Source organism: Vipera ursinii (genome assembly GCF_947247035.1).
Source record: "Vipera ursinii genome assembly, chromosome: 12".
Taxonomy (NCBI): domain Eukaryota; kingdom Metazoa; phylum Chordata; class Lepidosauria; order Squamata; family Viperidae; genus Vipera; species Vipera ursinii.
In genome coordinates this window covers 209,086-223,465 of record NC_139525.1, presented here as the reverse complement: position 1 = coordinate 223,465, position 14,380 = coordinate 209,086, and the positions used below count along the sequence as shown (strand labels likewise).

General features: G+C 52.3%; 1 protein-coding gene across 2 annotated transcripts; it reads left to right on the top strand.

Moving 5' to 3' along the window:
- The first annotated feature begins 383 nt into the window (after positions 1 to 383).
- PLP1 (proteolipid protein 1) lies at positions 384 to 14,047 on the top strand. 2 transcript variants are annotated; one of them, XM_083372144.1, is made up of 7 exons: positions 384 to 506; positions 5,997 to 6,183; positions 7,669 to 7,825; positions 9,672 to 9,840; positions 10,392 to 10,465; positions 11,711 to 11,776; positions 12,104 to 14,047. In XM_083372144.1, the coding sequence occupies exons 1-7, from the start codon at positions 503 to 505 to the stop codon at positions 12,173 to 12,175; spliced, it is 729 nt and encodes a 242-aa protein (XP_083228270.1). In that variant the 5' UTR covers positions 384 to 502; the 3' UTR covers positions 12,176 to 14,047. The 2 variants fall into 2 exon arrangements, with proteins under 2 accessions (XP_083228270.1, XP_083228269.1); XM_083372143.1 differs by having other exon boundaries at positions 7,669 to 7,930.
- Positions 14,048 to 14,380: the final 333 nt, after the last annotated feature.

The following is a 14,380-nucleotide window of genomic DNA, read 5'->3' as shown; positions in this document are numbered from 1 at the left end:
GAGAAGACTGGAAATATGGAGAGATGTTGCTAGAAAAAGATTAGCCATAGAAAGATCAAAGTGAAGCACAGTTGTCAGAATTTACAATCCTCCCCCCAAACGTTTGTGGAGAGCACCAGAAGAGCCCAAAGCTGGATATGGCTGCCCTTTCTGTTCCTACAGTGGTCAAAGGCATATTGCAAAGGGTGGCCCACAAGGCTGTTGGGAGCACATGAAGAGCAAACTGTGGCTTGTGCTGTGCTAAGAAATGCACATACTCACTGTCCAAAGGAGGGTTAAGAGAGAGGGGAGAGTCTAAGGGGTGGAGCAGATGAGGCGGGGGAGGCTGGCTCTTTAAGGGGGCTGGCTGCCAACCCAAGAGCCTTTTTCTTTGCTGGTGAACAGGACAGGAGAGTCACCAGAGGAAAGGAAGGAGAGAAGGCAACGGGGTACCACCGAAGGGTTCTTCTAGCTGAGCAGAGGTGGGAAAGGACCAAAGGTATCTTGACTTCATCCTGAAACCATGGGTAAGTTGGCAGATCGAAGGAAGCCTCTAATCCTTCTCACCTTGACTCATGCTCCGCTGGGGAGAACCTGTAATTAGGAAGCTGGGCTATTATCACCATATTGCCGTCCAACCCAGTGCTGGGTTGTAGGGATTTAATGCCCTTTGTTTTGGATACTAGGGATTTTAAATTTACTTAAACTTTAAAACTGCTGTTTTCGCGCCCAAAATGTCCCAAAGAAAGACTGGCAGTGACTGGCAAACCACTTAGGAAATTTCTCCTGAATCTCTGTCCAGGTTCAGCATTCGCTCCTGTGTGGTTCTCTGAGTTTGAGCCTGATCCCCTTTCAGGAAGGAGTTCTTTGTCACTGAGCAGGTGCCAAAATCTCCTTGGGGGTCCAGGAGCACCGCAGGAAAGGTTGGGGTCAGAGTGAGTTGCTCTCAGAGAGAAGGGAGGCTGGGTTCCAAGGTGAAGCTGCAGAATGGGGGGGGGGGGCAGGAAAGAGGCAGGGAACAGGGTTCTGGGTGGGGGAAGGGAGGCCAGAGAAGACATCCATGTGTGATGTGTGTCGATCCTGCCAAGCATTCACTGGCTAAGCTTTGTGGATCTTTTCATTTTAAGAGTTCATAGAAGGAGGTTGCCATGCTCTGCTAGACAAGAGTTCTTTCTGCAGGGACACCTGACTAATCTCAGGCATCATCATTGTTATCTTCATCATCACCTTCTTCCTCCTCCTGCCGGAATGTGCATCCCGGTGAACCCCTGCCTGGCCCTTATTCTCCGCCTCTCTCCTGCAGTCTGGCCAAATTAGTCCACATCCTCTGGCAAAGTCTCTGAGCTCCTTGGCCAGAGCAGACGCCACACGATGCCCCCCACTGGAGAGGCAGGTGGCAGGTCAAGCATCTTCCAGGCCTTTTAGGACACCTGGGAGAAGGCACTCTCAGCAACTCTCTGCTTCCGCTGTTCCCGTGGTTAGTGAGTGCAGCTTCTTAGTCCCCGACACACACACCCAGTTCCCAAGGTGCAAGGGATGCTTAGCTCTTCTCCTGCCCTTGCCAGGCTGCCTGTTGTGCTGCAAGGTGTAAAACAAAAAATCAGTACAATATTAAATCATGAATATATGGCTGTAAAAATAAAATGGACACATAAAATGACATTTTTCTGGTTTGGAACAAGCGCAGCTCCTGGGGAATTCCAAGCGGAGGGGAGGGGCCCCCATGCACAGCCACCGCCCAGAAGACAAGGAGTGATCCTTATGCTTGCCAGGCTCCTGCAGGTGGTTTACCTGCTCCTGGCATTTCATACCGTTCTTCCCCCCCCACACACACACACACCTATTTCCCCCCTGCACAGAATGTCTCCTCCTTCCTCCCCCAGTGCTTTCCCCATCAGTCCCAAAATAAAAACAAACCAAACAAGCGCTGGAAGGAGAAGAAATAAGAAGCAAAGATTACAGGTGCTCTCTGTAGGTCCAGGAATACCTTACAATTTTAGGTAATCTTCTACATCAGCAGAACACGAGGGGCGCATTGGACCCATTCTGCAATCTAGGATCATGGCCACTCACAGCAGTGCCTCCTCTCAATGGGGATTTAGCACGGAGCAGACAGTTGACTGAATAAAGTTCCTTCCAAATTGGAGAGAGGGCCTAAGGTGACCAGAGGAGGACAGGAGAGGCCATTCTACCACTCTGCTCCCCAGCGGAAGCCAAGGTCAGGATGGGCAAAGCACCAGTTCTCTGCTTGCTGAAAAATGCCTCCTTTCCTTCAACACTTAGGAGAAAGCTCTCATTCCTCCCCACCCCAAACTGCTCTTGGCCTCTGTCAAAATAGCTTTGGAAAAGCAGCTCCAAGCCCCCTCCCCAATCTCTGTCCCTATGGCACCCACACCTCTTCTTCCTCCTGCTGGTACCAGCCAGAGCTCCTCCGAACTCAATACAGCCCTATGTCGGGGTGGGGGGCACCATTGAGCTCAAGCCTTGGGGAGGGTCAACCTGGTTGTCTTCTTGTGTCCATTGTTCTGCCCTCAGCACAAGGCTGGGGATTGTGTTCACACAAGGGCCTCTTTCTGTCATCTTCTCCACCAACCTCCCCCCACACACACACCAAGAGCCATTATGTAAGCTTAGTGGGCCACCCCTGAGGCTGGTGGAAGGCAAGAGATGGGCCAAGAGACCACGCCTGGGGCCAGAGAGGCACCTCTTGTCTGCCATGCTGCAGCTGTGGCTCCCTCTAGGCCACCAACCTATCCAAAGTCCGGAAGAGAGCATGGGTCTCCCAGTTTGTGTCCTAACTAAAAGCAGGAAATTTATTTAATTTTATTTATTATTTATTTATTTATTAAAATATGTATATGTACATTTACAATGTATAAAATGTGAGGAATACAGGAATGATGAGAATAGAAAGACAGTGCTGGCAAAAAGGAAATGGGTCCCTGAAAGCCGGCCAGTCCTTCTCCCTCAGCCAAACCCACCTCACAGGGTTGTTGTTGTGGGGAATAGGAAGAGAAGGAAGGTATGTTAGATAGGTTCACTGTCTTGAGTAATTTGTAAAAAATAATGAAACAGGATATCAATCAATCAGTCCTTCGCCTTTACCTACATATTTTATTAATCCCAGTTTTTTGCTTGGATATTCAGTTTAGCCAGCAAGAGCAAAACAACAAAACTCCCAAAGAATCTGTAGCCCAGTGTGCTAGCCCCCAGAGTGGCCGAGCAGAAGCCCCCAGGCAGGCCAGGTGATCCAAAGCATGGGCTGCTGCGCCCCAAAGGGGACACCATCCACTCACAATCCCCCATGTGGGTGCAGGCCACCCATCTTTGCACATGGCTCCCCTGCTCATGGCTCAAGGCCCCAAAGCGAGTGCCCCAGTCAAGCCCTCAGCAGTCCCGCTGGGCTGATTCCCCTCGCCATCTTCTGCCTTGCCTTCAGGCCAGGTGGGGCCCCTCCTGGCCCCCTTGGGACCCTTCTGGAGGAAGCTTTGCCTAAAGACAGCCCCATCTCACACGTGAAGGTCACCTCTGTTGCCGGGGTTGCGGAGGTGTGGTGCTCAGAGGAGGGAGAGGCGGAGGACTTTTCCATGGGTGCTCAGGCTTCCTGCCTTAGAACTCAAGAGGCCAAGACACCCTTCCCGAAAGACAGCAGGAGAGGACTCAGCCGGACAACCCTGAACAAAGCAACCCAGGTCTCCGGCCAGGGGCTGCTTGTCCACTGGGCAGAGATGGGGCCCTGCTCTCCTGGCACTGGTGGGACAGGTGGGGAGAAGAGGCAGAAGGACAAGGACACAGCCTTCTCGGGCAGCAGGATGGTAATCATGAGCCTTTTTGGCCGCACCACGCCTGTCAGATGCTGGTCCCAGGTGGGAAACCTGCTGGGTTGAGGACTCGGGCACTTGTTCTACACCCCACTTGGGGAGAACGGGGGAAGGCTGGTCCCAAAGAAGGGCAAAGAAAAGAGGGCCCCATTGTTCTCTGCTGACCCCCCTTTCCTCCCCAGCCAGGGCAGAGAGGAGAGTGCAGAGCCTATCCAAGCCTGGAGGGGAGAACAAATCCCCCTTGTCCTCCTCTGTGCCACCCAGAGATCAGTACAGCTTGCGAGACTGACCCTTGGCCCAGCAGCTTCTGATGGGCCCATTCTTCAGGGCTGAGAAAAACACCCAGGGACAAAGAGGGAGTGGAGGAGGAGGAGGAGGAGGAGGAGGAGGAAGAAGAATGGGGAAAGAATGGGGGGGGGGTAGATGCTGAGAGCTGGCCAAGCGGGGGAGGGCTCCTCTCTCTTGGTCTCATGGTGGAAACCCAGCAACCGAATTGCCATTGGGAGCTAATATTGGGGGGGCCTTCTGCACTGCATAGAGGATTCTCAGGTTTACTGTTGTATTTTTTGTAATATAGATAATATTAGTGAAGTGCCTGAGCCAAAACCCCAGAGCCAAACCCATCCACCACCTTCCGGTCCTCTGGATCCAGCTGCACAGGCGAGGTCTCCAGGTAGCTGCCCTTCTCTCACTCTGCCCTTCTGAACCTCACGCCCTCCAGTCCAAAGCAACGTGCTCCTCCTTGGCTCTTTGGCCCCCACAAATACCAGCCTGGCCAGGAATTCTGTCCTGCTTCTCTAGGACAGGTTTTCTGCTTCCAGATGGAGCCTGGAGTTCCGAGCGAGCTCTCAGCTGGCCTCAGCAGGCAGACAAGAGCAACTCTTCGGAAGTCGAGGGCCAGTTTTTGGCCCAGGGCAGAGACCAAAACTCTTGGCCTTTGCCTGTGTCCATCACCAGTGGTCAGGCACTTCTCCCTGCCAATGAAAATGCTGGAGGGAGGGCCGAGCACGATCCATTTAAGAGGAAATGCAGAGTTCCGTGTCCTCAGGTAAATCCCAGGAGCCCTTCCAAGGTGTGGGCCAATCAGTCCAGTGCCCCAGGAATCGAGCCACGTCTTGGGTTCATGCCTATGTGACATCTCCGCTATGGTAGAAAGGCCAAGAGGGCACCATCTGAATAATGGGCCCACAGGGCGGCCTGGAGCCACTAGAAGAGGCAGCCGACAAACAGATGGAAAGTTAAATGAAACAGACACGTCAAGGTTTCGAGATTCTGACCAATCTAAAATTTAACCTCTTTGCCAGACAGGGAAAAAGTCAGTACTTGATTTAAATCTTGCTAAATGTCAGCCAACCTGCTAACTGTTCTTCACAACCAGAGGTGTTGCCCTTCCCTCCCCCCCCAAAAAAAACAATACACAACGGTGACATTGTTCGCAGAGCAAATTCTGCTTGGGGGAGTCCTCCTATTTCAGCAAGTGTTGCTTTTAAGATCAGCAGAGGTAGGAAGAAAACTAAAACATGTGCCTGAAACCAGATGAAACTAGAAGAAACATATCTGAAAGTGGATGCTCCCAAATAATCAGCAGTCCTATGCCCAAATGCCTGTCCCGGAAGAGGAGGGTGCCCCCCGCCAAAATGGTGCCAGTAGAGGTGCCCCCCAGGCCTCTGGCCCTAAGGCCTGTGGCTCTTTTCAAGAGAGGCTCCCTGCCTCTTCCTTGACCTCCCACCTGCAGGAAAAAATGGTGAGGCCAGTCACTGACCAGGAAGCAAATATGTGAAGGGGATGATGTGGCTTTTAGTGTGTGTGGCCATGGCTAAATTTCTGAGGTTAGTATCCCTTGATTGACGTTATAGCTGGCTTTTTTGAAAAAAACATTGTCAGCCTCTTTGAATGCCCCTTGGGAGAAAAGCAGGATGCAAAACTAAAAACTGGGCACTTTTTGTAAAACTGGGCAGTTTCTCTGTTAGTACATTCTGCTCTGTCTGCCCTTCCCCCCCCCCCAGTGCTTGATGTTCATATTGATCCAGGATCAGTTGCCCCACAGATTTGGATGCAGTCTCAGCTTCTTGACTTGATGCAACCTCTAAAAGTTCTCTCTTCTCTGCACAGGGCACAGCATTTCTCTAGCTGCCGCTACTACTGCAGCTGCTAGGACTAACAGGCACTCTGTCTCTCCCTCCCCTCTCTGCCCAGGTTTGTTAGAGTGCTGCGCCAGGTGCCTGGTGGGAGCCCCCTTTGCCTCCCTGGTAGCTACAGGGCTGTGTTTCTTGGGAGTAGCCCTGTTTTGCGGCTGTGGCCATGAAGCGCTCACAGGCACTGAGCACCTGATTGAGACCTACTTTTCCAAAAACTACCAGGACTACGAGTATCTGGTGGACGTGTAAGTACTCCCCTCTAGGGCTGCATTCTCTGGGCAGGGCAGGGGGTTAGCACAGCCGGTGCCCCCCCTCAGGCAGCCTCTGCCAGAGCAGAGACCCAGACGTTCTTCCAAGAGGGAAGTCAGGTGCCTGGGCCACCCTGGGCTGGGGGTTGGGGTTGGGTGTGATTTTCAAAAAAAGAATGATCTAAAATAGTATTTAAAATTCAAAATTTTGTTAAGCTCATTCAACTGAAAATATAATTGTACTCCACACACACAAAGTTGAAAAGTAACTTAAAGATGAATATTATACACTAATTTTTAATAAATTTTAACTCCTATTCATTAAACTTCATTCTTTCAAGAATCTTACAAATTTTAACAAATCTACTGTACAATAGTAGATAGCTGCAGTCTAGCTCTCCACAGGGAGCTTCCCCCCCTCCTTTAAGCACCCCTTTGCAGAGGCCCCTTCACGTCACCAGGGAGCGCGATCGGGAGACAGAGCCCCGTGCCCAGGGGAGATGGCCGCCGGCCGGGTGGCTGCAGATGCTGAGAGCGTCACTTGCACTTCTTGCGCCCAGCATCTTAGCTGCAGCCAATGGCGTAGCGTGGGTTGTCAGCACCCGGGGCAAGGCAAGTAATTTGCGCCCTCTAACCCGTGGATTTTAGCACTCAAGTCTGCACTGTCCCTCCCCCAGATAGTCCCTCGCTCTCTCTCCGCACCGCACCGCACGCCTGGCACCCCCCCTCCACAGTGGGTGGCGACCTGGCGGCTCGGATCGGATTCGCACAGCCAGCACTGCAGTGAGAGAGAGTGAGTGAGCCAGGCAGGGGCAGAGAGCTGCGAGTGTGAGCGCGCCCCCCCAGATGTTGCGCCCGGTGCGGCCGGCCCCCCATGCACCCCCCACGCTACGCCACTGGCTGCAGCTGCACAGAAGGGTTTACTCAGCCACCTCACCCAGCACCCATCTCCTCAAAAGCTGCTAGGAGTGTAGACAGGCCCGGGAATGAGGTCGGCCTGAGTGTCAGTCTAGCTTATCTGGCATGGCTGGGGCTGCCCATGGGCAATTGTGGCCAACCAAAGGAGGGAATGGCCTTTGCTCACTGATCCTGGACTGGTAAGGGTGGAGTGGGCATCAAAGCCACTGCTGGAGGTCTCCAGGGCAGCCAGGGTCCAACTGGCAAGGCAGAGCTCTATAGGGCAGCAGCCAGCCTTGCCGTGTATATATGTCTCTCTCTGTGTGTGTGTCTGTCTGTCTGTCTCTCTCTCTCTCTGTGTGTGTGTGTGTGTCTATGAAGCAGGCAGAGTCCCATGACTCAAAGCCAAGCTCTGCCAGGGATCTCCTGTCTGCAAAACAAGGCTCTCCCCGGCTTCAGGGCATGCCTTTGAGCAAAACTAGGCTGCTGCTTGGACCAAGTGCTCTGCAAAGCCTGGCTCCTGGGGAGGCCTACGGCAGGGCCCCTACCCTTCTCCCCCCTCTTGAACTTGGCCTTCCTTCGTAGGATCCACGATTTCCAATATGCCATTTACGGAATTGCTGGTTTCTTCTTCCTCTTCGGAGCCCTCCTCCTGGCCGAAGGCTTTTACACCACCGGCGCTGTCAGGCAGATCTTTGGCGACTACAAGACCACCATCTGTGGCAAGGGCCTCAGCGCTACGGTAACAGGGGGCCACAAGGGGAGGGGTTCCAGAGGACACCGTCAAGCTCACTCTTGGGAGCTGGTGTGTCACTGTTTGGGCAAATGGCTAGGACATCCTGACAAGGTGATTTATCCACAGTTTGCATCTTCTGGGGCAGGTTGGCTGGTCTGGGTATGGGCAGACAGCATGAGACTGCAACCCTGGTCAGCCCGGTGGCTGGTCCTGAGAGGGCTCCAGGCACAGGCGGAGCAGCTGCACTGAATAGACAGTGGCATCTCAGAGAGAAAACCGCACAGGATGGCAGCTCCCCCACCCCCACCCCTCCTTGCTGCCCCTCCTCATGCCTCCCCAGCCGTCCCATTGACTTCAGCCTCTGCCCACGCTAACTGGCTCGCTCATCTCACGGGCATCCCTGCAGGGGTCCCTTCCCTCCCCCCCCCATGCTCCCCTTTTTGCAAGGAATACCTGGAGGATTGAGCCACAGCTGCCTGGTGGGCATGGGGTCCTCACCATTAAGTGCTCCAGCTGGGGTACTTCAGTCATGCCAGCCATGTTGCAGAAGATGGGAGGGCAAAGATACCAAGCATTGATTGAGCGATGGGGAAGCCTCAAACGGGCACTTCTGGGCGATATTTGACCTACCAGCTGAAGTGCCTGTGGCATGGGGCAACTCTGCCATCAGAAGCCCTGGCCTTCCTCGAGGGGCCCCAAGCAAACCTCTTTCCAGGGGGAGGGACAAAGAACAGCCGCACAGGTGCAGGGACCTAGAGGGACTGGGGGCGGGGCGCTGCTGTGGACGTGTGGAGGGGCATTTGCCAAATGAATGAGGGAGCCAGGTTGGATATGAAGCACAGCCATAGGTGTTGCCTAGGAATGCCCATTTGCACTGGGAGACCCCCAGCAGCTTCCCCGGCTCAGACAAGGACAGAGCAAACCAAGTGCTGTTTTCTTTCAAGATCACTTCTTCACCTCTTGAGCAGATGTTCACTCTCAGGCACACACAATACGCCTTCTTGCACTCACCTAAATGTCACACACGTTTCACCTCCCCTCACAGACCCGCTCACCCCTCCAGCCTGGAAGCACACATAGGACAGCATGGGAAGGCTGGTTCCCTGGATGTTATCAGCAGGTTCCCGAGACACCCGTGCATACTGAGTGTGCCTTTCTTTGAGCATCTGCCCCAGCCGGAAAGGGGGGTTGGCACCCGGGGAGGGGGGCTCTCTGCACAATCAAGCACGAGCTCAGACACTTGCGCCTGTGGTCTCAAACCATCAGTAGTGTGTTCAAACAGTTTGGCCAGGGTGGGGGTTGCAGTTTGCAAGACAGAGACCTACCTTCTTCCTTTCAAAAAGTGTCTGAAGGGTGAAAGTTTGTGAACTGCAGCTGTGTTCAGTATAAAGCAGCCACTGGAGGGCAAAGTGGCAGGGATGAGGGAAGGGACCTGCTAGCGTTCCGTTTTTAAAAGTGCACAACTAAGGGGCCGTCTCTGCACTTAAAATGCACAGCTTTCTAAATTGCATGAGGTTAGCTCATAAATCAGATTATATGTGAGACCCAGTCACAACTCTGCTCCATGTTTTCAACTGCTATGGCACAGCAGACCTTCAGCCTTTTGAGAGAAGACTGCAGAGCATCGTAGCCACCAATTGTGCTGAGAGGCCCTGGGTGGGAGAGGAGAATAAGAGCTTTGAGCAGGGGGGCTGCAATCTCTGGCAGTCCCATTGGTGCCAGAGGGGTCTCTCCTTCCCTTTCCGGCAGAAAGAGGTGGGGAAGTCGTCTCAGACTGCAGATCTCCAGTCTCATGCTCATGGCCAAAGGTTAAGCTGACCAGCGATGACCCTGCCTGTTCTGACTGTTTCAGTTTGTGGGCATCACTTACGTCTTGGCCGTCCTTTGGCTTCTGGTCCTGGCCTGCTCTGCTGTCCCTGTCTATGTCTACTTCAGCACCTGGACCACCTGCAACTCCATTGCCAACCCCACCAAGACCTCAGCAAGTATTGGCAACCTGTGTGCTGATGCCAGAATGTATGGTGAGTAACAAAGGCAACTTTCTTCCTAAAAACAGGAGACTTCTAAACAAGATCAAACCATCTAGAGGCTGCACAGGCCTGGGTGCTTCTCTGGCTTTGGAGAGCAGATGGCCACTGATCCAAGTCTGCCCTGGGGAACCAGAAGTCCCTCCCTGCCAGAGGCATATAGGAAGGTTGCTCGGGCTGGGGGCCCTTCCTGAGGAATGGGGAGAAAGTTGCCTTTAGGGAATGGAATGGTTATTTCCACATCCAGTGGTTTGCTTAACTATGGCTTACAGAAACAGCTGCAACTGGCAAGTTTCATAGAACTCACTAAGCCAAAATCAAAGTACTGAATGTTTTAGTGGGTTGTTAAACCAGGATATGGTTAGGCCTGGCTGCTCTCTGCCCTCTCCCCTGGTTCTCAAGGCAGACAGAGGAGCTTGTTAGGGAGAAGCAGTCCAGGGGGCCCTGGCCAGGGTTTCAGGCCAGGGGCTTCCCGTGTCTGTCTAGTCCTCTGGCCTCCTGGGTGTGGGCTGCTCTGTGCTCAGGACCTCTCGTGCTCCACCCAGGTGTGCTGCCCTGGAACGCATCTCCGGGAAGAGTCTGTGGCCAAAGTCTCCTCTCCATCTGCAAGACTGCTGAGGTGAGTGTCTTCTGCTTTGCAAAGGAGTGGAGGATGGATTTTCCCAGCAAACCAAAAGAACCAGAGAGAAGGTTCCTTAAGGAAGAAAAAGGGTTTTTATTAATTAATTATTAATCAAATTTAGGCACTGTCCATCTCATTGTCTCTGGGTGGTGTAGAAGTTAAAAAAACCCCAATAAAGTCCACATAAAAATCTGTAGAAAAATAAACCAAGTTTAAAAGACCCTCAAGCCCCCCATCACTCAGGATTGGGCCTCATTCTTGGATTCCCTGCCAGTTGTCAAAGCCAGGTCTTCGCACTCTTCCAGAAAGCCAGCAGAGGGGGGGGGTCAACCTCACCTCTGGGGTCAAAAGTTCCCATTCTAGAGCAGGGAAGGAAGAAGAGAAATTTAGTGCATCAGCTGACGGCTGAAAGGGAGTAGAGGCCACATACTGATGTGATTCTGACAGAAAAGTGCAATCAGATGACTGCCCATCATTGTTTCTATCAGAGAATTCCTCACTGACCATTCTCACATTACAAAGATCCACTGGGACCTTCACATTTGCCATCCTCAAATCCTTCTTTGATAAGTTAATAATCAAAATCAAGTTATTACTAACTTGTAATTCATTAATTGGCAATTTGCTCTTTGTGGATAATCTATTGTGTTCAAGACAATCATCAGCAGATTGCTAAAAAAAAACCTGAGTTGAGTCACCAAACACAATTTTGTAGCTCAGTCAGCTACTGCCTTTTAGTAGAAACCATCAGTGTGAAAACAATCCATATTCCCTGAGGATGGACTCCAGCATGAGTCCAAAAGCTCGGAAGATTAAACCTCTGGTTCCTCTGACCAATCCAGATTGGTTCTTGTAACAATTCGTATTATTTATATGGATGGACAAAATGGATGTAAGATACCTTCTGGGCATTATTTTGGAGGTGACACTCATTTTTATACGTGAATGAGAAAAGACCCACCTGCAACTGTGAATATTCAACGTGATGGAAAAGATAATCCATTTGCCATCTCTAAGGCCAGCCTTGCTAGATCAGCGGAAGCCCCTTTGGTGCAGCAGTTGGTTGACCACCTTGAGAAAGGTGCTGCCTTCTTTGCCCACAAGCCCAACCTGTGCTTCCATGGACGACCCTGGCCAGACCTTCGACCTCTGGGTTCAGTCCTCCAAGGGCCTGGAAATCTCCTTGATCCCCCATCCTCCAGGGATCTGGAGCTTAGAGCTCTCTGTGTTATTTGCTTGCAGTTCCAGATGACCTTTCATCTCTTTATTGCCGCATTCGCGGGGGCTGCCGTTACTCTTGTGGCCCTGGTAAGTCCAGCCAAGGGTCCCCTCGATCTTTTCCCTTTGACCCCAGGGTTAGGGTTACGGAGTGTCGCTGTTATTGCTTTCAATCCAAACATTCAAAACAGCAACATTTTCAAATGACAGCAACGTTGAAAGGAGCTTCACAGTGGCAGCTGGGGCTGTTGCTGTCTCTTCTGCCAGGGAAGCGTGTGGGTCGGGGCTGGAGACCTCTAGGCAGGTGCAGAGGAAGCCCGAAGCACGAGGGCCACGAGGGGAGCTTGGGAGTGGGGGGGGGTTCCTTCCACAGGGCCTTTTAACCTCACCTCCTTCTTCCCACTTTCTGCCCTCCAGCTCACATTCATCATTGCTGCCACCTACAACTTTGCAGTCCTCAAACTGATGGGAAGAGGCACAAAGTTTTAAGCGTGAGCGAAAGAAGAGAGCCATTACCTTCACCAGATGCTCTTCCTCCTCTAACTACCAGGCTTTAACCCAACCAGGCAGTCACGCTGCACCGGGCCTCCTCCTCCTTCAATGCCACCTGACTGCCCTCCCCCCTTGTGCCAATGAAGCAGGCTGTATCCCAAGCATGGAGGAGAGTCACACTTCTTCGTGCTCTTATCTCCCTGTAGCTCTCTGGGCTCCCCTGGGGCCACCCAACCGGGGGCTCTCTGCCTCGTACCGGGAGAAATAGAGAGCTGTCTGCTCCAAAAGAAGAACGTGGTCTGGTCAGCCGGCTGAGCTGTCCGGAGAGAGAAGGAAGCAGGGGAGCCAGCAAAGGCTAGTTCACCAGCTTTCTCCTGAGGTGGCACCAGAGGCGGCGGAGAACAAAAGGTGCCTTAGGCCAACCGCCCGTCTCCCGGGCAAGAGGGCTTAGAGCCAGGATCTTCCCAGGAGGGAAAGAGAGCCCTGAGCCTCTGCCTTGTTGACAGGTGCCCTTGCCCAGAGCCCCAGCCTCCCTGAGAGCCCTGAGGAACCTGGGGAAGGGGTCCTTCTGTCCATCCTTTGAGGAGCAGGTAAAGCCAGGCTGGTTGGCTCCAGCCTCCTTGGGCCACACCAGCTGGGCAGAAGTCAGCCTTATCTTAGGAGCACCCATAACCAGAAGCTTGAGTGTCTAATGCTAGGAGCTCCTTCGTTAAGAGGAGGGCATTGTAACCCCCAGCTGGGTGCTTTCCCTTTTGCCACTTGCTGTGGAACCCGAAGTCTCTGACCATCACATTGGTGCTCTTCTCTCCCAGTGACTGCTGCTTCTTTCATAAGTGTGCTTCGTTAGGGATCATTTGCAGAATATAACCTATATTCATTTCCTTGTAATTACTCTTTCCAATTTCTGGCAAGCCGTAAACCATCCCAGTTATGTGGAGCCTCCTGTCTTGGTTACTTGGTCCAAATAGAGAGGTAAAAGAGAAACGCACTGAACATTTTGGACATGATTTCCATAAAACAAAACTGCTTTGGTTTTCTGTGGGAAAGGAGCGTCCCTGAACTTCACACAATTACATCAAGCGGAAAGAAGGGATAGACTGAAAGTGTCACCAATGCTCTCCCGGCACCTCCGGGTTGGAAGAGGGGCTTCTGGTCCACAGAAGCAAAGCCCTGGCCGGGGCCTCCCTGGGCAACCAGGCTCAGCTAGCCAGGGCTGGGCCCCAGCCTTGGGGGTCTGTGTCAGCAAGTGGGGAGAGAGGGCCAGGCAGGGGCCAGTTCCCTGGATGGCTAACAATCAGGGCAGCCCTGCTGAGTAGGCTCGGCCCAGGCCTGGGTGCACACGTGAACAGAGCCCACCTGGAAAGCGGAAGCAAACGCCAGGGGCAAATGAAGTTGTCTATACCTGACATTTCACATTGATTGAAATGCATATAACTGGGACTTGTGCCCTCCAAAATCCCTCAGTATAAACACTGGGGAACCAGCTAATAAGTTAAGTGTGTTTCTTTCTCCTTTTGAAATTCATTTTTTAACAAAGCATGACAAACTGTTTTTCGAGACTTACCTTGCAAGATGTATTTTGTAATATTCAAGGGAATAAACGTTTTGACTGTTCTGAAGAACCTTCTGCTCTCTTCCTGTCTGACTGCTTTCCCACCTTGCCTCACCAGATTCTCCTCGGCTCTTTTCCCTCTGTCAGGGAGGTGGGGGCAGGACTGCTTGGCAGGGCCCAGGCCTCTGAGCGGTGCTGGCAGCCTGGCCCTCCTTGCCGGGGTTCTCAGAACGCCATCCAGGCAGTTCAGGCTGAGGGTGTTTGTAATCCCCCATGGCTCTGAGAGCAAGGATCATGTTTTGATGCCTGGATTCTTCTTCCCAGACTGATAAAAAAGCACCACGAGGAGAGTTCTGTGCTGCAGAAACTGAAGTCAGCATTACAAGGTTCAGGACTCTTAAAATGGAGTGGGGGGAAGAGATATTGGATGTAATGCAATTTCTGGCTATTGAGCCAATCCTGGAGTTGAAACGCATGGCTTAAATGCTCAGCAACTGTAATGGAGGGTATGGGGCAACCTCTACCTACCCATCCATCCATATACACATAAGCAAAAATAAATAAATGCACTGGCTATGGTGCACATTTCTGTGAGCTAGACTTTGCTTCTTCACCAAACACAAGCATAATGTATGTTCCAGATGCTTAAA

Coding starts and splice junctions, on each gene's coding strand:
- PLP1 (XM_083372143.1), top strand. Junction 7,931..9,671: donor GGCTAGGACATCCTGACAAG/GTGATTTATCCA, acceptor TGACTGTTTCAG/TTTGTGGGCATCACTTACGT. Junction 11,777..12,103: donor CCGTTACTCTTGTGGCCCTG/GTAAGTCCAGCC, acceptor TCTGCCCTCCAG/CTCACATTCATCATTGCTGC.